Raw genomic sequence first — 23231 nt, 5'->3', positions numbered from 1 at the left:
CCCCTTGCAGTGTATAGGAACCGGGTGCCTGCTCCTTTATCGCACGTCACGCATGGTATGGCGCAACGGGGACCCTTTCCGGGACCGGGGCATCGCATGTTCTGGCTGATCCTCCATTGCTGAAGTGGGATACTCATGCTGAACCGGGATGATCAACGCGCGCCATAGCCGTATTCCGGATTCCAGAATACGGCGTAGTCTGCCGGCGTAATACGGCGTGTTGTTGGCCCGCCTGAGATGTTCCGCGCCCTTGCGCCTCCCTGATGATCAATTAACATGACGGCACTGGGCAATGGGACGTCGACCTGTCAATGGTAGGATATCTTTTGGAAATTGAAATGATGCATCTACTTATTGGTCTGGATCTAATGGACCGGGGTATTCATATGGGAATTTACACAACCCTGAAAGAACAGAATCGAGCTCCCCTCTTCTCTGTCGAGAGCTCAAAACGCCAAACAACCTGAAAATGCAACTCAATCAATAGATGGAAGACTTCGTCGCTTCTTCCTTCAATCCACCCGCTAGAAGCCACGATACGCTACTCGTCGTTCTGAATAACCATTCAATGCCTGCCCGCCTGCCTATTACCAGATGTTGGGCGAGAGCTATGCAGAATCCCAACTTGGAAAAGATGTGCTGGAGGTTAGGAATGTGAAAAAATGACACTATTGGGTTGGCAAACGATCAGGTACGAAACATCTATCACTGCCGGTACCTAGACAGCTGGGCCATAATGTTTTGTACATGCTGGGCGTTTTCGCCGCCGCCTGCATGCGAAGGGTGCGGAGGGGGATGTTGCCGTACGGCACGGGCGGATAGCTAGCGGCATGCTGGTGCTGCGGAGCATGTTGGGGCATGGGTGGTGGGGCGGCGCCACTGCCTCCCAAGGCGCCGAGTATGGAGTTAACGTCGACTCCGGCGCTGGGCATCATGGGTTGCTGACCAGGTATCGCGCTCTGTGTTGTAGGCTGCATGGCAGCCAAGACTTTTTGCAGAGTGGCGTTATCGAGGTTGCCGAGACCTGCCAAGCCGGGGTGCGCAAGCGGTTGCTGTCCTGGATAACCATGAACGGGCTGGTGAGGAGCGGGCGCATAGGGTGCTTGAGCATAAGGACCCCCATAGCTTGCCGGCGATGGGACCTGAGCAAGAGATTTGGCACGGGCCACTAGTTCGGCAGCGATGGCGGGGTCCAAGTCCTGATACTGATCGAAACGGGCATTGTGACGTCCGCCGGATCTATCGAAGACCTGGAGCGGGATCTTAGCTATCGACTGAGCTCGGTAGTCTAGCTCCGAGACGCCATGGACACCTTCCACTATTTGACGTTGGATCACGAGGTCGCGGGGGAACCGAGGGTTGAGGAACATAACATCAACCTTCAGGCCACGATCGACGAATGAACGCTGCACCCAGGTGACGAAATCTCGATCCACCTCCTGCAGCAGCAGCAATTGGACGTCCGGTACATCGCCGGCATATCTTCGAGGAATGTCGAGGTCGGCTTCGGTTGTGGGTGGGCCTCGGTAGTGCGGACTAGGACTACGTCGTCTGTAACCCCCACCGCCGTAGGTTGCTGGCGATCGTGAGCGGCCCCGGCTGCGACCACCATACGAGGAAGAATCTCCCCAGCTAGTTCGGTCTCGTCCGAACGAACCTTGTCTGAAATGGTTGGCGCGAGCAGGAGACGGGGAGCGAGGGCGGTAGTCATCCCTGCGACGCCCATCGGCACGTCCGCGATCGTTGGCATTGTTACCTTTGCCCCGGTTTCCGCGTTGCCGATCACTGTCGTTCTCCTTCTTTCCCTGGGCACGAGTCGGCTCAAGATCTGTAACATCGTGATTAGCATCGAGACGTAACCTCAGGTCATAGGCCCACTTACTAATTTTGCGACCGCCGACTTCAACCCCTTGAAGGTTCTCCGTCGCTGCTTTTCCTTCAGCAACGTCGTGATACTGCACGAAGCCGTAAGCTTGCTTCAGTGATATTTGGGCCATGCGACCGAAGCGCGAGAATATGTCGAAGACTTCGCGTTTGGAGACCCTTTCACTAGACAGGTTACCTAAACCAGGATGAGCAGGGGTCTTGGGGAAAAGAGGGAGTTGGATGCTTACCGATGAACAATCTCGATCCCTCGGGGAATCTATCCCATTTCGCCTCAGAGACATACTTGCGCTCTTCTTGTAAGAATATCTCGTATGTCTGCTGCTGCTGCGGTTCGGAGGGGTGTATGTTATTGGTAACACCTGGGGCATTGCTGTATGGGGTAATGGGCATGGCAGGATTGGCCGTGGAATTCATGGTGGGAGGTGGTGGATAGTTCACATCAGTACCGTAAGAATATGACATACCCGTGGAGGGTGGCACGGGAAAGGTCCCTGGGACATTGGTAGCATGAGGAAACCGCTTGGCTTCTTCAGCATGCAAGGAGGCTGACGTTGGCTGTTGAGATACGGGGGGTCTGGGAGGCAAAGATGATGTTTGTGCGGGTGCTTGTGCTTGTAGATGCTGAGACTTTGCGCCCGTTTGTGAATCATCTGGCTTGGCTGGGCTGGTTGCTTGATTGGCATCCGACGCAGTTGCCCTGGCCGTGATAGTATCCACCAGTGCTTGAATATCAATGGGATCGTCAGGTTGAGTAGCACCTGGCGCATTCTGCGCTGATTTGGGATCGGCCTCTACGGGTTTGGGGGGAGGCTCTCGGCATCGGTCTGGCTGGGCGAGTCTGTATGAGACTGGTCGCCTTGAGCTTGGAGACGTTCTAGATAAGCCTGTAGACTGGGCTCGGTTGGCTGCGCGGGGTGTTCGGCGGGAGATTTGATTTCGGTAGAGGGTACGGCATCAGACGAGGGCTCGGTGATGGTGGGAACCTTCGCATCGGCGACGCTAGTAGTGGATGCGTTACCCTGTGATATATCATCTTCAGGACCATCGGCGACCTCGGCGGCTGGCGAGTCGAATGCCTTCGCATAATCGTCTCCATCTGTATCTGCCATCCCACTCTGGTAGGCTTTCTGCTCATTGTCTTCTTGCTCGCCCCCAGACGTGGCTTCTGCGACCCCATGCGCCCCGTCGCCGTTCAGTTGGATTGGAGACACAGCCTGGAACGACTGGATGTGGTCTATATGGTTGGCCACAGACCCGTGTGCAGCCAGAGCCGCAGCCGCACTCAGAGAGTCGGCTGCGGGATGCTGCGACATGGTATAGTAGGCGTCGACCTGGTTTTGGAGGGCTGGGACGGTGGCAGGCGAAGAGAGATTGATGGGCTTCGGCGAGCAGGGCTCCAAATCAGCAGAAGCAACCACCTCGGGCTGTAACTGATGATGTTCGGTCATCAAGTCTAGAAGGCAGGAGAATCAGGTGGGAATCGGAAATGGGCAGAGCGTGGTTCTGGCTATAGTATGGCAATGTTTTTTTTTCTCCAGTGTCGAAGGCACAAAGTAGTAGTAAGTGGGCTCGGTTGGTGTGTCGAAAATGGAGTCAATTCGAAGACAGGGTCGAGAATCTTGTGAACAATCGCAACAATTGGAGATACCGAGCGGGTCTACTTGCGCAAGCGTCAATGGCGCGCAGGTGATATCCGAAGAATGGAGGTCGAAGCTATCATCACTGTTTGGCTGGCAGCAGGTCAAGGTCACTCTGGGCGCAAAGCTCCGACAGTGGAAAGTTGCGCGGGAGAGAGTTTGGTTGGTGGTCAGGACCCCGCGGTGGGGTTGGGAATTTTTGGATCAAATGGGATTGGCAGGTAGAAATGCTGGATTGGGGGAGGGGAAGGTCGCAGAGGAGAGAGAAACCCGAGAAAATCACTGGCCGTTACTGGGAAGCTCGGGTATCTGACAGGCGGTCGTGTGCGTGTCTTGTGTGGGTATTGCTGCTGGTGATGGATTTGATATACTGGAGTGGCAAGGAGGAATGGGGTTTGGTTGATTGCGAGAGCACAATCACACGGGATTGTCGATGATTCAGGTTCCGCTACTGACTGACTGCACTCGTGAAAAAACGCGGTGGATGGAGACGTGCCGGCAGATGGTAGTAGGTATCAATTTACTCCAGTCATGCAAAGGACCCTTATTGAAGTTTGTCTCCCTCTCTGTTCTCCGAAGCAGTGAACTTCTGGATTAAAGTTTTCCAGAATGCAGGGACTTGTGCAAGGTAAATTGGCCTTCGCTGTCTGAGATATGGACAGATATTGATGCTGGCAAGGGAATGCGGGACAGCTCTGGAGACTGAAGAAAATATAGTTGATGTGTGGGGGGAACGAACGGTGCGCACAACGGCTGGCTTCCGAGCTGTGTGACGTGACGTAAGCTTTAGCTTGGGTTTGCGACTGGAAGAAAACAGCGGTGCACCCTGCGATTGAAGGGGATCTCGGTGGTCTCAGACAAGAAACGGCCGGAGGAGATAAAGAGGAGGTGGAGGAGGAGGAGAGTGGTGATGGAGTGGAAAGAAAAGCAAACGGATGTAAAGTTTACTACCGTAAGGCTGCATTCGAACAGTCGAGGAATTTTCTTACAGACTCGCGCCGTACATTCCTCACATGCGAGGATGGGCTGGGTTCAGATCCGTCACCGACCTGACCTTGGGCCAATCGAACCCTGTCAATTGACGACACTGATTAGCGAGCATGGGCGAGATAAGAATGCCTGTCAGCCAGCCTGACTGACACTGACAGCCAAAAAGCGCCTCGGCCGAACTTCTACCGACCCAAAGGTCCTTATTGCCGGTAATAGACATCCATCCAATGCCAAACCACCATAGATCAATCACATCATCACATATGTGTGCTCATAGAGGCAATAACAAACTGTTCCTCCCATTTATCCGTTGTTTGATCAGCATTGGTATTCAGCCCACGATCATTGTGCTTTTTAGGGCCTGAGGGACATGGGGAACCTATAAGACCCGGCTTAGAGAGATAGGGAATTGTACTCCACCTGCAGAGCGCGTCAACAGCCATGTTCCAGCGATCTCTACGTCTTCTGCCACGGCCAGGTTTCTCGCTCAGCCTTGCCGGCAGGGTGTCGTATCGTCCGTATCAAAAGAATGCTTCCGATGCGGTCTTTGACCAGGATGACTTAGAAGAAGCCAGGAGCTGGTATGCCTCCTTCCGCTTGAGTAGCGTGCCGAAAGGTGACTCCAGCTTCTCTCGCTCGAGCGGCCCCGGAGGACAGCATGTAAATACGTACGTGGCTCTCTTCCTTTGTTCCCGTTGAGATGGACCTTCTGATACCAGAATTTCAAGAACGGAATCGAAAGCGACGACGTTCTGGTCGCTCGAGAAGCTGGCCAAAAATAACTTCCCCAAGCTGATGCTCAAGGGTCTGCGTGCTTCCAATCACTACAACCACAGGTCCGACACCATCAGCTTCCAGGCCCAGACGCATAGAAACCGGTCGGCCAACGCGGAAGAGAACCACAATAAATTCTTTGAGGAATTGAAGAAGTTGTACCGCGAGCACGTCCCGGGCGAAACGAGCGAAAAGAAGCTCAAGAAACACGAAGCACTGTGAGTGCCATGTCCCCTGCCCTAACTAGGGAAGGAAGACAATCATTTCTCCCTGTTTTCTTTTGAGTTCGCACCAGGACTTACAGCCTATTCAATAGCGAGAGAAAGTTTAATGCCAAAAGGCTAGGCGATAAGAAGCAGTTGAGCAACAAGAAAGCTTCAAGGAAGGCGTCAAATAGTGACTGAAGATGTCAGCTCACAGACAAGCATTCGCTCCATTGCTCAGATTGCGACAGGGACAGTCGGTGCGTGTATACCTGTACGGCGATAAAAACCACAAGCGGCCAACAATTATGTATTCGTATAGTTCATATATAACAAATAACAGAATGAAAGATTGACGACATCCTTGGCTACTGAGTTCTCAGCATCTCCCTCAATGGATCAACCCGTTTTCCCCACGAAACCACCACTAAATGCCATTGCCTGCCAATTGCCATGGCGGGCGCTAGCTGGGTCTGGCCTGCCCCACTAGGGGAAACGTCGGGCTGGCCAGCTGGCCAGGCCTAGATTGGCTGGCAATTGGGCTGAAACGGGGAGCACCCAGGGTTCGAAAGGGTCATGCTAGCTGCTGATGTTGTTGCGGCCCCATGCCGGTTCTGTCGGCTCTTCGCTCTCTATCTCTGTCTCTGTCTCTCTTTCTTGGACCTGACTGGAAAAGAGGGGTGTCCCTGAAATTTCTCAATGAAGACGCATGAGGGGGGAGGGGATGATACATACATAACTGGAGATCAAATGTTTCGATGCTGCAGCTGTTTTCTTTTCCCTACTGGCCAAGCAAACCCGAGCAAACCTACAAGACATGCCAAAAGACCCCGTGTGAGATCTGCAGGTCCTTAATATTCCGTCCTCCTTAGTTAGCACCCGACCGTTATAGTATCTCGTAGATGTCTATTTCCATCTGATATACTACTCGAAATAACAAAAACAAAACAAGAACCACTTCGGTACAACCTGCCGTCGCATCGCTAGGATCTATCGACGGACCAATGCCGAGTGCACATTAGCGATCATTCAGCAGCAACTGCGTATTGTGCCTTACCCGTGCTACGTGCTACGTCAGGTTCTGGACCCTCGCCCCTCATTTTGGATATCTCCTCCCTCGGGTCATTCGATTAAAGCACTCAGCTTCTTCGCACCACGTCGTATCGTCTAGCGAAATACCCTTGATCGCATTCATTCGGTCTTTTCGAAAGAGTACTGTCGGCCGAGGCGCCCAATTCATCCGAAACCTGCAAGGCCCTCTCCTCTTGTCCGTCCCTGTCACCCGTCGCACGTTTTCGACGGGACCTCCGAAACTTACTACATCACACCGACATCCCGCACCACCTTTTTGCTGACGGACCCCCCATTCGCCCGCGCATCCAAAAAGGACCTTCTCGAGCCTTGACTCGACCGACCACACCCGCGATCCTTTTTTTCATCCCAAGTTCGGTTCGCCAAAATGAACACAACTCCAGAGCTCCAGAACAATGGCGTCGGCGGCAAACCGAACCCCCAGATACAGCCTTGTAGGTACAAGGTCGGAAAGACGTTAGGGGCCGGTTCCTACTCGGTCGTGAAGGAGTGCGTACACATCGATACCGGGCGATACTATGCCGCCAAGGTCATCAACAAGCGGTTGATGGCCGGTCGCGAACATATGGTACGTTGATTCCTCCTACGCCCATGGCCAGCGGTAGACGGCTATTCCGCGACCAACAACCATGTATGCATCAGCAAGCTGACTCGATAAACCCCACCCGCTGCAGGTTCGTAACGAAATCGCCGTGCTCAAGAAGGTGTCCATGGGACACCAGAACATCCTAACACTAGTCGACTACTTCGAGACGATGAACAACCTGTATCTGGTGACGGATCTGGCGCTAGGCGGTGAGCTTTTCGACCGCATCTGCCGGAAAGGCTCCTACTACGAATCCGACGCAGCCGACCTGATCCGCGCCACTCTTTCCGCCGTCGCCTACCTGCACGACCACGGTATTGTGCACCGAGACCTGAAGCCCGAGAACCTGCTGTTCCGCACGCCCGAGGACAACGCGGAGCTGCTGATCGCGGATTTCGGCCTTTCGCGCATCATGGACGAGGAGCAGTTCCACGTGCTGACGACGACGTGCGGCACGCCGGGCTATATGGCGCCCGAGATCTTCAAGAAGACGGGCCACGGCAAGCCGGTGGATGTGTGGGCGATGGGCGTCATCACGTACTTCCTGCTGTGCGGGTACACCCCTTCGACCGGGACAGCGACTTCGAGGAGATGCAGGCGATCCTCAACGCCGACTACAGCTTCCAGCCGACCGAGTACTGGCGCGGGGTCAGCGAGCACGCCAAGGACTTCATCCGGCGGTGCCTGACGGTGGACCCGAACCGGCGCATGACGGCGCACGAGGCGCTCAGCCACGCCTTCGTCGCGGGCTTCCACCTGTCGCCCGACGGCGACAAGGGCCAGAACCTGCTGCCTACGGTCAAGAAGAACTTCAACGCCCGCCGCACCCTGCACGCCGCCATCGACACGGTCCGCGCCATCAACAAGCTGCGCGAGGGCCAGATGCAGGCCCAGATGATGGACGGCTCCCGCAGCAACGAGCCCAGCCGCGGCGCGCCCGCCCTCAGCTCGGCCAACCAGCCCAAGCCGGCGCAGAACAAGATGGACAGCGGCGTGAGCATGACGGACTCGGGGTACGGGAGCAAGGCCGATGGGGACACGGAGATGGGCGGGACGGGGGCGGCTTCGGGTGGAATCCCGGCGAGTTTGCGGCCGGGTACGGTTGCCAACAAGGTCGTGGAGACGTCCAAGGGGCTTTGGAGTGCCGGTCACGCCAGCAGCAGGCGATGATGTGTTTCTCGGTTGCTTGGGTTAGCGTGTAAAGAGACAGAAGACATTCATCAAGGGCAGCCCCTGGGAAGGAAACGAAAGGGACACATCTCGGAACGCTGTACCTGCGGCTCTCTATCACAACGGACCGAGCCAGGAATGATGTATACCACCGGCCATTGATGAGGACCAATGGTTTCGTTGTTTGAAGATGTACTGTCCTAAGTGGGACAGGCCATGCATGCATACATGGCATGACAGTCAAAGAGAAGGGCGCATCTTCCTATATACCCGCGCCAAGCAAACGGTGGGCGATTTTTCTGGATCATGTGGGAAAAGGAGAGAGAGCTTCAGTTGCGAAATGCGATCACCGCCGACGCTTGCTATATCAAATGGAAACATTCTTGCCACCCACTATTCATTTTGCGCGCGATTAGATTGCCTATCTCACTGGTGTACTTTACATATGTATGGCGTACATGGGAGGCATGGATGTTACAATAGCGAGATTGCGTACCGATTCTTCATGGTTGAGAAGCAGACGAGTTGTACTGCGTTTGTCGCATGCGGGACTCATATGGGGGCTTAGAACAAGACTCCATTCTGGTGTACTTGCATACTGCATATATTCCTGGGTAGAGCTCCTTTAGCTACTTCGCCCTTCGGGAAAGAGATCAGTTTCTACGATTGACGGAATGACCTGTCCAAACACTATTCTCTCAATCTTCCGTCCATGTCCTCGCAAGATAGCCTACGTGGACCGCTGCAAGCCCTTGCACGTCAGGTAATGAAAGGACATTATGCACCAGCTGCACGTAGGCGTGCATGGCGATCCATTGGCACCACTGGGCGAGGCAACCATTGCCTGCTTCCAGATTCTTTTGGTGCTGTCGACAAAGTGGTTGGATAGGAGGTCAGTAAAAAGAGTGGAGAATCGGAAACCCTCCCCCTATTCAGGCAAAGGAGGAAAGCCATGTCTCTCGATTGCTGCATTGTGACACCGCGCCTGGCCAGGTCCTGGTCAAGCAAGGCTCATCTCAAGCACCCTACCATTCCTGCTTCAGTCTTCTCGCTTGATGCTTCTCAACAGTGTTCTCTCCTTTCTTCATCCATCTTCTCCTTCACATCATATCTTCGCACCGATTCCAAAAGCACATCCGCCCCTGCGTCACTGCGAACATTTACCACCCACTCACTTTGCAGCAGAACGCGCCCGTCCGTCATGGACAACAGCCAGTTCTCAAGCTGCTCGTCATACGTGCCGAACGGAGACCAGGAAGATTGGAGTGCCTTCTTCGACTTCTCGAGCGCTCTCGATGAGCCTCTACCCGAATATGTTCCCGAACGCTCAGGCTACCTACCAGAGATGCCGGGCCCTATGACCACCGTTGGGGATCAAGCGGCTGACCCCTCATCATTCCAATCCACCCTATGGAATCCGTGAGGCTTTTTTTTTTTGTGTTGCTAACTCATAGGGTGCAAAGGTGGGTTCCTATTGATCAACACATAAATTCTTGTTCATCATCATCATCATCATCATCATCATGCAGCTATCTGCAGCCACAGTGGGGGTCTATTGGCTCCGAGCCCTCCTTCCGGCCTACCCCTGACCCGCTTGTCGACATGGACTGGTGAGTGGCAGCTTGCTCATGAGGTACTAGTGCTTTCTCACAATACTACAGTTCGTTGTCTGTATTTTTCCCTCCTTGCGATTTGGGTGGTATCAGCCTCAACGATGCCTTGCCAAAAGCCCCAGCTGCGTCAAACTATGGCTACCTAATCGGGACCAATGTATTTGAACAGAACAGTGGGGCATCCGACCAGTCAGAGATGGCTGCTTTTGATGGCCAGGAGAAACAACAGTCGACCACTGATGACCAGGATGTGTTCCGGTCAAGCTCACCATCTCCCTTGCAGGACTTGCGCTGTGCATTAGACCGCTGCTCCAAAAGCTTTGTCAGCATCGATTCTTTTCAACAACACCAGCGCTTTCACACTAAAGCCCATTGGGTTGCCAACGAATCCCCTTTCAGATGTGGATGTGCACAAGAGTTCGTCACTTTATACACACTTCAACGACACATTGGCAATTTTCAGAAACTTCCTGGGTTTTCATGCGAAGAGACTGATTGCTCCAAGGCCTTTCAAAGAAAGGATCACCTCAAGCAGCATTTGAGTCATAAACATCATTATTCGGATGCAGAATTGGAGGCAAAGTTCCCTACTCGTCAAGTCATCACGAACATCATTCCTGTCTGCCACTTCGAATCATGCACATACTATCGGGATGCTAGTTTCGGAGCTCAGCCTCTTCAATTCCAAGAAGAGAATAAACCTTTCATCAAGCAAGCCGATTACACCAAGCACATGAAAGATGTCCATGAGTGGTCTCCGTTCCCCTGCAACCTACCTTCGTGCGACAAAAGAGAGAAGAAGGGATACTTCAGCCGCAAGGCTCTACAGAAGCACCGGAAAGAGAAACACCCTGAAGCTGAGGAGGAGTCGCCGGCTGTGGAACCCCGGAAGAAGTTCCCGTGCGGATTGCCTGGATGTCACAAGAGACTCCGCCTAGCGTCGCTTACTACTCATCGCACAGAATGCCGCCGCCGTCTTTCAAAAGAGCAGCGTGCAACTTACCCTAGGGGCTATGACCGAGAATAGAAAAGTGCAAGGCAGTCGGTATCCAGTGTATTGACTGTTGGAAGACCTGCCAAGCATGCTGGTTTGTTTTGTGCGGCGACACAGGCATGGGGGATACTGGGTTTCTTTACATCATTCCTTCATCTTCTTCTCTCCTTCTCACACTCTTTTCCCGCCACTTTCTTCATCTTTTTGGACCCGACTCATGTCTATTTCAAGATGTATTTCCTTGTGCAGGTAGCGGAAGTTATCGATATCGGATCCATTATGTTGTCAGCCTTCACCAGTCGTATTGTGGTTACTCCCTTACATCATTCCTATGTCGCTGGTTGAATTGCTTTCACTGCTTAGTATCTCACCAAACCCCCATTCCACTCTCGCCTAGGTTTGTCACCGTCAGAGGTTTTCCTAGGTTACAAGGGGTCTAGATTATTTATTGCTGGATAGTTCAATAATTCATTTGGCAGCTGTCTAATATCTTAACGCATGGTGATTGAATGTGAACAGCATATACATTTGAAGGTAAAGCGACATCCCGTATCCTATGATAAAGTATCGTCCACCCCCATTTATTTTACCCTTCAAGCTATCCTCGTCGTGGTGTCGTGTCTTAGTCATTCATCCGCCATCTTCTAGTAATGCAGCACCGTGCTTCTCTAGTTTCCGCCTTAATTACTTATACCTCGTACCAATCGCTGGCCCTGATACTTGAAGGGCCTAGCAGCTGCAAATGATCTTGGACACATTAATCATCGCTATTCCTTGCTGTTTGGACATCGTAGTAACGGGGTATTTTGAGAGGTAGCTGGACGGAACTGTTATGTTCAGTGGTAATATCGTGGCCTCTTATATTGATTTATTCACTTACTAGGTACGGTCTCAATGCTAATAAGAGAGAGACGAGGTAGCCTGGGCTGCTATAGTAGGCGATAAAGACTGGCGTTCAAGACTTGTAACCGCATGCGGATGTCGTTAACAAAAAGGGGTTACCCCTATTCTGCTCCCGCCCGTTTTGAAACACAAGAATGACATGTCGATTACAGAAGATAAAGAAAAATGCCTAACTTAGTTTATACATTTAGTTAAACTATTTCTTTCTATAAGTGAGTATCGAGCATCGAGCTTTTGTTAGTCACACTAGCTGACAATCAATCCTTTCGTATTAGAGATATTTAGCCCATATATCTCACTTTATATCTATAAGTGGTTTATTTGCTACAAAATTATATCCTTGTATTTCCTTCATTATTCGTCCCTATCCGTCTTTAGCTTATCTTGTCTAGTGTAGTGATCAAGGATTTCTTAGTGAAATATTTCACTAGTAAAGGAATGTATTCTTTAAAACCTTCCTTAGCCTGCCGTATGTCTTCGGTTTTGAGATCAAGTAAGGATTCCAAAGACCAGGTATGGGGTTTTGGATGTAACTATGGAAGAGTTAAGATACACCTGAATTCTAGGAAAGTTGTCGAGAAGCGCGACGATGCATCGCCCAGCAAGAAGCTATGTTGTTGGAAACGATGAAACCGGAAACGATGAAACGTAGTCATCAGCAGCTTGTGAGCTTTGATCAAAGGATGAGGTATTCAAGTATGCCGCAGAAGCCCGGCGACGTTGGCGTTTGGTAGATTGAGATGATACGGTAGAGGTGAACGATTGTACGGGATCCTGGCTTCTCTTCTTCGTGGCTTTGGTGCCCACCTGAGTGGCTGGTAGTGTACTGATTTTGGAAAAGAGCTCCGGTCTTCTCCTCGGATAACGGCGTCTCTTCACTTTCGGGGTTTCTGTGGACACATCATCGGCCTGTTTACTTCTGGAGTCTATTCCGCCTGGCGTATCACCATTAGGTGATAGGTCTGGGATGGCCTCAGGTTCAGCTACGGGTAAATCCCATGATGGACTTTTTCCTCGAATCAGTGAGCCCAGGGATGTGTAGTTGCCAGCCGATTTGATCCTGGCGTCCTGTACGGCAAGTACCGTGAGCCACCACAGAGTCAGGTTGACCGTGAAGCTATCGTCTCCACAGGCTCTCCAAGGAATGCCACAATACTCGAGGAATCTGCCTTGTCGTCTCTGCGCATCCGCAAAGTCCTCTTCTGGCCCCCCTTCCAGATCCTGGAGCGAATCCAACATGTGCGCCGCCGCCGCCGAGCCATCATTGGCCAGTTCCAGATTTTCTTCGGGGTCTCGGGTGAACATGGAAAGTCGCACAGCAACAAGTTCTTCTTCGCTTAGAATAAAGCCGTATCTCCTACCCCCAAGGTACATGTACTTCGTGATCTGGTTGAGCACCAAATACGCCTTCCTCCTCATAGTCGGGTCGGAGGATGTGATCCACTCCGACTTCCATTTCTTGGCCGGCTTGATATCTCCGGGGAGAAGATTCGGGCAAGGCTTTGTGCTCTGCTCATCCTTCTTCTGGTAAACACACCAGTCAGGCTTTTGGTGTTGGCCGTCTTGGTTGGGAATGTGTCCCTGCCCGTGGTTCTGCCTGAAGTAGATATGGCCATCGTCAAACGGACCCTCGGGCAACTTCCGGTGGAGTAGTTGCTGTGTCCCACGCAAGGCATGCTGTACCACCTACTCGTTCCAATGCTCCGCAAGTGTCCTGACAGAGCCCTCCTCGTACAAAATCAATCTCTCGGGTGATATTTCCCTCGCATTTCGGATCCTGGGTTCATCCATCTGGTGCTCTAAGACATCTTTGAAGGTCTTTTCAAGGTTCTCCAGTGTTAGATCTTCCCAGGGCTTCACTTCATCAGGTCTGTATTGCTGCGATCCTAATGTACTACTCCCGGATTTGCATTCGCTGGAGCTGGCTGCTGGATTCGGAAGCCGAAGGTAACTCAAAAAGGAGGTCGCCATATAGGCTGAACAAGTCGACTTGTGTGTCAATGGTTGGCCTCAGAACCCCCTGGAAGCTGTTGAGGTCTTGATCCTCAGATTACGGATTTGAAAAGCTCTGGTGCTGCAAACCATCCAAATCTTAAATACTCAGCAGAGATTCCAGTCGTGACTTTCGGACAGTAGCCAACCTTTCTTCACCGAAACTAAGTGTCGAGTGAAATCGCGACTCAGAAGCCACAGCATGATAGCACCCAATGGCGGCGAGGCCAAGTATGCAGTTGGTACAAAGTCGCATGAATCAGCCTGAATATGGAAGGTCCCAGAGTGCTGGGCGTTGTGGTCACATCCCCATGGGTCGAGTGTGCCAATATTCCCCGCTTCATCTGCCGGTAGATGTTTCCCCGCCCCTCCGTAAGCAGGAAGCCGGCCAGACTTCCTATATACGATGTATCATACCCAGTGGGTCAGGATACAGCAGGATCATCACAAGATTACACCTAACTACAATGGCAGAACCAATCCCGGATATCAGAGGTCCCAAATTGCCTCGATTCCAGGGCGACCCAAGGGACATCGAATTTGTGAAGCTGCTGAGCACAGCTGAGGAACGACTGCCGGGCCCAACCGAGGAGGAAATAAAGAACAAAAGCCAGCGGCATAGCAGTTCTGCAAACATACCCCACAGTCGAGTTTTCCAGATCAAGATAGGCGGGAGTCGATTCGCCTTGAAGGTTGTCAGTTCTCCATGGGGTGAAACAAACTATATGCAGCTTGCTAACACGAATCAGTTTAACTTCTTCAAGCTCGAGGATCTACGACCCTTTGTTCCCGGTGGTGAAAAACTTCTGACAGACAAAGTCGTGCGCTACCATTTGGATCCGTTCTACGCCGAGTGCCGGGCCTTCGGGCTCCTGGTACAGGAGAAGAAGGACCACAGGCTTGCAGTTAGATGCCATGGCTATTCTCTTCTGCTAGAGTGTGTGGGAAAAAAGATACGCGAGCTGTTCAAAATCGATGACTGGCATCGCCAAGCGGAACACGGACAAGAAAAGTTGAGGGCCATAGTCAAGGATTACATCCCGTTCAAGTCAACTTGCGGAAGAAAGAAATTGGACACCATGAGGTCGAACCTGAAACAGCTGAACGAGTTGGGGGTGTACAACATGGACATTCGAGAAGATAACTACCGTGGTGGCCGACTATTTGACTTTAGCCTCGCCATTACCTCACCTCATATCAACTTGTCGCTGAAGCTCTGGTCAAAGAGACAGATTGAAGAGGACGTTAAATATGATCTTGAGTGCTTTGAAAGTTTTGCAAAGAGAGAGAATGAGAAACAGGCAGAGGAAAGGAAAGCTACTCAGCCCCTGGCGTCCGGAAGGAAGCTTCGATCTCATGGAAAGGAAACGTCTGCTATATAGGCTTCCTGGCTTTAATATGTAATAAGACCTTCTATCACTTACACGTGCGACGCCTACTCTTGAGTACCATGGTCCGATCGATACTGGTTTACGGTAGAAACGACGAAATCCAGATAAACGGCTACAAAACGTATTAAGAATATGCTATTTGAACTACAGATAATATAGGACAGGTGGTGTACATAACGGGATGTTTCCTTCCCAGATAGAAAACGAAAGGCTCACCCAGAAGGACGTGGAAAGCAACCGCCCCTAATATCGGTCATCTCTAAATAAACATGATGTTGCCAGCTACTGGGAGCACATTTGTTCGATAAGAGACAAAATACAAGGGTACCATGACTCTCCGCCAACCGTTATTAGTGTAATTCATGATGGCTTCACCAGGCCCAGTACAGACGTCCAGCGAAGTCATTCCCCGTGCCGCAGCGGGCAGCGCCAATGGTCGAACGTTAACACCCGGGCCAACGTTATTCTGAGCCTGTCGCAAATTCCATTCATTCGCCATGCCGATCTGGACTGCCAGATCGACCTGCCTCGGGTTCGTGCCGCGGCTCAATAGGTAGAAAGCCGCGTGCAGGCCGGCCGACCGCTCCCTCGGGACTTGGTTGGGTGACTCTACAGCGAGCCAGTGGTTCAGCGCGTACGAGAGCGGCATCGACCAGTTGCGCAGGCTGTTCTGCCAATATAGAACAGCCACGGCGTCTTCTCCCATACGTAAGGGTTGGGTACCCTCCGCTCGAGCTATGGGGGAAGGGTTGCTGTCGATTGGCGACTGGACGGCCATGAGGCCCGAGTTGATCAACATGTCGAGATCGCGCTCGTATCCAGCCCTCGTCACTCGTCGGTCCCATCGTTTCCCGTTCCGGGGATGGAATAGATACGTAAAGGGGTGCATGTTTCCAAGCGACGCACATCGATCTCTCCCCAAAGGTGCTAGGTTCAAAAGCCAGTTGGTGACCTGGTTGGCCGGCTCTGCTTGTGACAACGCCCCGAAAAGAATGGCTGCTCTCGCTGTCGATGGGTGGCGATCGGGTCGCAAGCCGCGCAGATGGCCGAGGGTGTTTCGATCATTCAGGTCGTATCTGGCCTCCAGGAACGAGAGAGACTGGTACAGGCGTTGGATGATAGGCAAGGTTTGACGCCGGGGTTGCGGCTGGTCGAATATACGCTGGATCGTGACGTCGTACTGGTCAAGCAGCCACCCGACCAACTGACCGCTTTGGTCCACCTCGTTCATGCATGCGCCGAACAGGCGGACCAGTCCTCTGCCTGCCGACTCGTTCAGAATGCTCCTAGCCAAGGGGACCATGAGTTGCGGCGAGTTTACTATTATGTCCGGTGCGTGGCCGTTCGCGACCACGTAGATCACGCAATCTTCGAAGGCGGCGAGCCTTCGCCGGGTCATAGTACGTTCTGGGTTCTGTGCCCAGATCAGATCCATCTGCGTTGCGATGCTCCTCCCAGCGGCCGCCGCGGCCGCGCCGGCGCGAAGGAGCAGCCGCACGAGATCTGGTCGGATGTCCGCGAAGGCTTGGATGGCCATGGTGCTTTGCAGACGGTTACCGACAATGTCGCGAGGAGCTATGAACCTTCTCGGTCTCCGAGACCAGGCTGCGTTAAGGAAAAGATTGTTGGCTCTGTATGAAATCACCAGCGCCTGTACCGCCCAGAACGGAAGGGATCGGTTCACCGCTGCCCACAGAAGGGGAAAGCGCTCCACGGGAGCTCTGCGGTTGTCGCGAGCCTCCCAGAGTCTTTGGTAACGGCCATCCCCCACCAGAATCGAGAAACGAATCGAGTGGAATATCAACGGCTCTGCAAGTACTGCGTTGAGGAGGGTATCATGGTCCCAATACTTTGTAGTTTCCACCCATACCTCAGGGGTATCCTCCAAACTATAGGTAGGTTATTCAAAAGACCCGGCGCCGGAGCAGGAGGGCCAGGGGCAGGCGGTCTAGGACGTATTACACCGGCAGTTTGGCTTATGGCATTGCGTCGCAACTGTTCTTCTAGGGTGGGTCGGCCCTCATCATCCGTTTCGATCCCTAGATTATTCAACTCCCTCCTTCCGATTCTATTAGACATATTTGATGGTACTTGATACTCGCGTGTCCCAACGGTGCTAGAAATGTATATAGATAGAGTAGATTGATAATAAAAAGTTGATATACCGCTGATGATCACTAACAATAGGATATACCTATATCGACAACGGGATATGAGATCTGTAATAATTCTATTATGGACAGTTTGAAATGGCGAGGGACAGCTGGCTGCCGAACCGTTCCGAGCCTGCGATGCCGCCCCCCCTTTCACAGTTCAACTGTCTTTATTCCACCCCCTGTTCGCCGTGATTAGACAATACGGGGTAAGCGCCAGGGATAAAGGGGAAAGCCAAAGTGGACCGCATGCGTAGGTAATCATGGAATAACTCAAAGCTCTGTCCTCCTTTGTTGCGCAAGAAGCATCCAATTCGGGCTCATGTGTCGAACAATACACTACTTTTAATGGAAATAAAGAAAGCACAGTGACATTTATTAAATCTCCCAACTCATATCGAGGGCCCGCTGTTGGACGGAACTGGTCTTCACCGAGCAAGTATAATAGACTCTCAACATCATTACGAAAAGATAGCAACACGGGGTATATTATAAACTATATAAATGGAATGATGCGAGAAAAGATACTGGCTGAACTTAATACAAGCACAGTATACGCTGTTCAAGATCCGTAACATCTCGTTCCCCGTCGGCCGCTAGTCCGTGCATAATCCCTTGCACGTAACAATGGCCGACGAAAATGTAGTCCTCGCCCTTCTTTTCGGAGGGAGTAGTCGGGCTTCCTCTTGCGCGTAAAGTAAATGGCACACGGCCATGGTTGAGAACCCAGACCTCGTCGCCTGGTGTGGTCTCCAGGTGCCCCAGCCCAATGAGCCCCTCTCTAGTGATAAAGAACCGCCTGTTCTTGAGTTGGAGGCCAAGTTGTTCCCGCGTCAAGTCGCCTTCGCCGGTACGCAGGTAGCATACAACTTTCCGCATCTCCTCGATATTAGTCCGCAACCAGCGCTCTATCTTAGAAAAGTAGAGTAGATCCCCCAGTAAAAGGCTGCAAAATTCACCATATACCCCGCAGCTCGTAGGCGGAATATCAGAAAGGTCAAACGGAAGATGCTGGTTCTTTTTGTGGCTGTATAGTTTCCACCAAGATATTATCGTTTCTCGAGGGCTTGGGAATAGCGATGCGTTGTCCCCACGGCAAACGTATCCATCGCCCAAGACCTCCACCGCGTCGACAAGAACGCCAGGAACTCGTAGGCTTTCACCAGTATATTCTGGTCGATCAGTAATAGGTAGCCCTTTATTAGCTTTGTAAAAGCGGTAGTGGCGATATGATCGCCATGGATTGGTGTCGTAGGCTGGGCTTGAACGCATGTCCACGGTCCAACGAGGCAGTGCCGGGGTACCCTCGGTATCCTCTTGCCAAGGATCAAGTATGAGGGGGCACAGATCTCCAGATTTGGCGTGCTTGCCGCTGTAAATGAGATCGAGCGTAAAGTTGACGAATACTTGGTTCATGTCCAACGAGTAATCGCATTTGCTGCTTCTTGGCAAAGTATTGGCAGTATGTAAGCCTGTCAAAGCGTAGACGCTGTCGCGTGGATCTGTCGCAGCTCGATTCCGCCATAGAATTGAGCTTCTCATTGGTGTAAGGCCCTTCTTTGCGCATTTTACCCAGGCCAAATGTGTTAACAAACGATGCACACCCCCTATACCTATAGCGGTTGTGTACTCTTCCTGGGTCATGAAATTGAGTGCCTCTATAGAGCCCTTGTTTGAGATGGCAGGACAGATAGCATCCCATGATAACGAAAAAGGTCCCCAGACGAATATGAGATCACTGGGCAGTATAGCTTCTTGTACAGTCCATACTCGGTGCCACCAGCTACATTGATTGACACCAATCGTATTGAGGGCCCTCATAGCAGCCTTGAATGACTCCATGGATTCCATAAACTTGGGGCGTTGAGGGATCGGCCGTCTCAGACCTTCCGATGTATTAACAAAGTTTGCTGCCACGTACTCGAGAAAAGTGAACGCATTTTCTGCCTCTTCTCGGCGTATTTGGTCATCAATCTCTCCCAACCACACAAGAGCACGGGTGCAGTTGGAGTAAATCGAGCGCATTTTCTGTACCTGGGCGCTTTTCTCTGTCTCATTGGTCTGATCGATGCACATCTGATCAACCCACAATGCTCGTGAGTGAGAGGACGAACGAAGACGCAAGAGGATGATCTCTAAACTCTTCGTGATTGTGAGTGGCTTGCCAGCTACTTCGATCTCGAAAGTATCTGTACTGTCCCCCAGACGTAGGAAAGCGCTTCGTATGGCAAGTACTGAGCGGGCGTACTCGTGCGGAGATCGCAGCACAGAGGATCATTGCGATTTCCCGGCAAGAGGATCAGGTGTCGAAATTCGGAGTCCGCAAGCGCTTCCATTGGACTATTGATTCTCTGTGATCGATATTCAGATTCAAATTATGGATACTAATAATCCAGATTATCTTAAGCTCAACAGCTAGGATTTATGAAAAATAACCTCGCTCTTTTGAACTTGTCGTGGTGGTCACATGGGCAAGCAAATCCCTCATCCAAGGCAGAGTGCTATGTTCCTTATCAATGGCGTGCAAAAAGCCTCGCTAAATGCAACCACTTGATCAGTCACATGAAAATGAGCGTTTCCGCAATGCTGTGTAACCTGGGATGCCCACGGCAAGGCGTTTTGGCATGGAGACGAATCAACCTCGTCGTCCGATGCTACGTGGCGACGGCTTAGACTGGCAGTGAGGCCTCACTCAGCCGACTGGTCTTTTCATGACGAGGAGAAATCACCAATGCGATGATAACTCGAAATGCGATAGCGAGAGAAGAGCGATGCGAATATAACATTTTTGGCGAGTACGTCACCATGAGGTAAAGTAATCTTCCTCCGATAGATGTCTGCTTGGTCTTAGGTAAAGGTGGATCCATCCCGACCGACCGACCGGCACTCCGGTGCTCACGATCTATGTGGGTTCAAAGTACGTACTGCCGTCCCAAGAAAGTCCATGAGCAATCGTAGTTTTCTTGCGCAAAATCCGTGCTCGACTGGATCATAAGTCACTATTCCCAGGAGTCCGACATGCTTTGGCAATATCTGTACGTCAAACGTCCTGACGGTCATGGTCAATTGATTTCAAATTAAAACTTGGACGGACAGGGACGACTCTTCAACTCAGCCCATATCAGCTTGACAGTACGTAATCGGGTGATGCGGCTGATACAGATCTTGGAGGGGCATTCGGCATTCTCAAGCCACAAAAACAGGACGGTACCGTTCGAGGTCACATGCGCGCAGCGCGGCGGTGAGTCGGGGTGGGAGAAGCGGTCATCGAATAAACACTCACACCGTTGCGCCGGCCAACGTTGACTCATCAACAAGCCCGTTGAAGAAGCTATTGCTAATGCCAAGACGAAACATCAATATTGTCATAAGACCAACCTTCTTCTTATTCAAACGACTAGCCGCGTTAGACTGCAATGCGATGCGCTGTGCTTGAAAACACGATGGGCGATTGCATGGAAAAGAGAACAGGCCACTGACGTCAACGAAGGTTGGGCTCAATAAAGTTGAAGGTGATACGCCGGTACGGTAGCCGTTTGTCGTCTAGTGTGTGTGTGCTTGTTCTAGCGCTGCAGCGCAGGTCCTCCCTCCTCTTCCCTAAACGAGACATGTTTTATGGACCATCGTGAGTGGTTGAACAGCGAACAGAACAAATAGAACAAAAAACCCGACGGTGATTCCTGGTCGACGATTTGCCTTAGCGTGCAGAATTGGGGCGGCGGGATGCCACGAGCTTGTTCGGTAGAGCCTCATCAATGCTAGGGGACCGGCCGACCCAATCACGAAGCGCCGAGACGCATTTCTCTCTATACTAAAAGACAATGCGAAAATGCTTCGAGAAAAAGGAGAAGTGTCAGTAGAGGTGGGCTTGAGACTGAGACCCATACGTTCACCATCTTTCTAGGTGGATGCCCACAAAAGTGTTGTCGCATGAACTGCAGATGGTGTTGTGTAGCTTTAGGGGGCGACATCTGGTCGCACATGTGAACACCTCATCAAGGTTGCTGCTGTAAAACCCATGATAGTTTTGTGTGAGTTGATAAAAGCAAAACAACACAGCGACACAAACACACTCTAATCAGCTCCCGAGTCAAGTGAGTACATGGCTCTGTACACACGTGAATAAGGTAAATGGGAATACCGGCCAAACTATTCACTAGTCGCTTTCTTTTTTGGTTGGCAAGCAGAAAATTTCTGCAAGCGACTCAGCGACCGCGAACCAGAGCCGCGACGGCGGCGGGCCACTCACGCGGACCTGAAAAGAGAGGCCGAAAAGGCCTCCCCCGGGTTTCGAGGAAAAGAACAACACACGATCAATTTCCCTAGTTGAGCAGGCCTGTCATCTCCGATAGCTCCATCGCCTTGGTGGGCGGTTTACCCGAGCCCGCATCGCCCGTGCTGCTATGTTGCTGCTATGGCCTCGGCAGCCATTAGGGCGATCCATACAAAGATACCATAGAGGGAGGGGCCCGCTTCGATAGCTAGATAGGGAGAGAGAGCATAATGAACAGCACTGCCGTTGGTATTATGAACATGGCAGAGAGATTGTGCCAAGATTCTCAATCTTAAATCGCCTGCCGAACCTCCGAGCGTAATGCTCAACAATGGCGGAAAAACAAATGGGAAAGCAAATCAATAGTGCTACTCCGATGGCCGATTGCTCGATTCCATCGATTCCTGCCCGGTCGCGAGGCTGGCAGGCATTGCGATGGGCGGTATTATGTGGGCTGCACCCATCCGCATTGGAGGTGGTATCAAGGCGAGGAGCCTGTCGCCCAACTACCAATTCCCGTGTAGCACGCGCTGGCAGTTGGGGAATCTATCCGAGACTTGCCTAGAAGCACACTCACGCTTTTTCACATGGCTGGCCGCCGGACGGTGGAATGGGAAACAGGTCGTAGTACAGCTCCGGACATGCTTACAATGCGGTGTCCCGGGTGCACTCATCATCCCGTTAGCTCGCATGGAGAGAAGGCCAAGGAAAGAATTCTGACAAACCAACCGATAGATGGTTCTGTTCCGATTCAATGCCAAGGCTGACCGGATCAGCCGGACTTTGCGACCCAACCATCGCCTCTTGGCAGATGGATCCTGGAGTTGGGAGCTGGAGAGAAAGAGGAGCCGCCCAACAGCGAGCGAGCGCACGCGACATTCAGTGTTCGCGAGTAATGCCCATTTTGTTTCAGCAGCTTGAAGGGCGAGTTGCAGCCCGCCTGCACCTCGGAACAGGCTGTGACTTGTGAAGAGCTGTTCGAACGATTATGGCATGCTGTGTGGAGTCCGGCAAGGTGCAACGCCCATTTCAACCGGTAATTGATCATCAAGCAGCTGGCAATCAAGCAATACAATCCCGTTCTGTCGTTCCTTGAATCTGCGGGAACCCCGTGCATTTCCGGTCTGCAGATCAGACGAGGTGGGAATGCAGCCGGCCAGCCAAAAAACCTAGGGTCGTCGTTGGTTGGTGATTGGTGCAGGATGGATGCAGCTTAGTTATGTAGTAGCTTGGTAGGGCAGATACACACAAGCACTCGAGTCTATCTGGCATGGAGCTCGCTGCTCGCTGCTCGCTTGCTTGCTCCCCCAACTCTTCCTTATCTCTCGCTCCCTTGAACGTTGAGCGAAGATGCACGATGCCTGCCCTCAACCTGTGACCTCAGTCGTTCTGCCCACGCCTGTTTGCGACCGGACTAGTCGCTGTAAGCTGATAAGCGTTTCCCGCCATCCAGGTGCGGGTGACCGCCCAGAGATCTCCCGCTATGTTATCTGGTGATAGGTAGTGCCGGATTTTGTGAGTCGGGTTCCGTTAAGTTCGGGTTCTGTTTTATGCAAAAGCCGTCTAGTTCCAT

The 23231-nt window shown here is 52.0% G+C and overlaps 8 protein-coding genes across 8 annotated transcripts; 4 read left to right on the top strand and 4 right to left on the bottom strand.

Moving 5' to 3' along the window:
• Nucleotides 1–668: 668 nt before the first annotated feature.
• Nucleotides 669–3335, bottom strand: PG998_002633 (Nucleotide-binding- alpha-beta plait; the record flags this gene model as incomplete). The annotated part of the gene is given in 4 exon segments (XM_066869451.1): nucleotides 669–1828; nucleotides 1883–2062; nucleotides 2115–2725; nucleotides 2737–3335. 4 exon segments carry the CDS (start codon nucleotides 3333–3335, stop codon nucleotides 669–671), a joined length of 2550 nt encoding a protein of 849 aa, XP_066737866.1.
• Nucleotides 3336–4955: 1620 nt separating this feature from the next.
• PG998_002632 (uncharacterized protein) lies at nucleotides 4956–5510 on the top strand (the record flags this gene model as incomplete). Its single annotated transcript, XM_066869450.1, has 2 exons — nucleotides 4956–5182; nucleotides 5243–5510. The coding sequence occupies 2 exons, from the start codon at nucleotides 4956–4958 to the stop codon at nucleotides 5508–5510; spliced, it is 495 nt and encodes a 164-aa protein (XP_066737865.1).
• Nucleotides 5511–6950: 1440 nt separating this feature from the next.
• Nucleotides 6951–8339, top strand: PG998_002631 (calcium calmodulin-dependent protein kinase type i protein; the record flags this gene model as incomplete). The annotated part of the gene is made up of 3 exons (XM_066869449.1): nucleotides 6951–7151; nucleotides 7258–7724; nucleotides 7748–8339. The coding sequence occupies 3 exons, from the start codon at nucleotides 6951–6953 to the stop codon at nucleotides 8337–8339; spliced, it is 1260 nt and encodes a 419-aa protein (XP_066737864.1).
• A 779-nt stretch (nucleotides 8340–9118) lies between these two features.
• Nucleotides 9119–10979, top strand: PG998_002630 (uncharacterized protein; the record flags this gene model as incomplete). Its single annotated transcript, XM_066869448.1, has 4 exons — nucleotides 9119–9231; nucleotides 9276–9758; nucleotides 9869–9949; nucleotides 10001–10979. 4 exons carry the CDS (start codon nucleotides 9119–9121, stop codon nucleotides 10977–10979), a joined length of 1656 nt encoding a protein of 551 aa, XP_066737863.1.
• Nucleotides 10980–12458: 1479 nt separating this feature from the next.
• PG998_002629 (uncharacterized protein) lies at nucleotides 12459–13820 on the bottom strand (the record flags this gene model as incomplete). The annotated part of the gene is made up of 2 exons (XM_066869447.1): nucleotides 12459–13446; nucleotides 13540–13820. The coding sequence occupies 2 exons, from the start codon at nucleotides 13818–13820 to the stop codon at nucleotides 12459–12461; spliced, it is 1269 nt and encodes a 422-aa protein (XP_066737862.1).
• Nucleotides 13821–14308: 488 nt separating this feature from the next.
• Nucleotides 14309–15223, top strand: PG998_002628 (uncharacterized protein; the record flags this gene model as incomplete). Its single annotated transcript, XM_066869446.1, has 2 exons — nucleotides 14309–14536; nucleotides 14591–15223. 2 exons carry the CDS (start codon nucleotides 14309–14311, stop codon nucleotides 15221–15223), a joined length of 861 nt encoding a protein of 286 aa, XP_066737861.1.
• Nucleotides 15224–15491: 268 nt separating this feature from the next.
• PG998_002627 (uncharacterized protein) lies at nucleotides 15492–16769 on the bottom strand (the record flags this gene model as incomplete). The annotated part of the gene is made up of 1 exon (XM_066869445.1): nucleotides 15492–16769. One exon carries the CDS (start codon nucleotides 16767–16769, stop codon nucleotides 15492–15494), a length of 1278 nt encoding a protein of 425 aa, XP_066737860.1.
• A 1153-nt stretch (nucleotides 16770–17922) lies between these two features.
• Nucleotides 17923–19721, bottom strand: PG998_002626 (heterokaryon incompatibility protein; the record flags this gene model as incomplete). The annotated part of the gene is made up of 2 exons (XM_066869444.1): nucleotides 17923–19574; nucleotides 19634–19721. 2 exons carry the CDS (start codon nucleotides 19719–19721, stop codon nucleotides 17923–17925), a joined length of 1740 nt encoding a protein of 579 aa, XP_066737859.1.
• Between the last annotated feature and the right edge of the window lie 3510 nt (nucleotides 19722–23231).

The sequence above is a fragment of the Apiospora kogelbergensis genome (genome assembly GCF_038363985.1).
Source record: "Apiospora kogelbergensis strain CBS 113332 chromosome Unknown utg000001l_segment0_segment0, whole genome shotgun sequence".
In the NCBI taxonomy this organism is placed as follows: Eukaryota; Fungi; Ascomycota; class Sordariomycetes; order Amphisphaeriales; family Apiosporaceae; genus Apiospora; species Apiospora kogelbergensis.
Note: the sequence above shows the minus strand (reverse complement) of the source record. Positions and strands in the feature narration are given on the sequence as shown.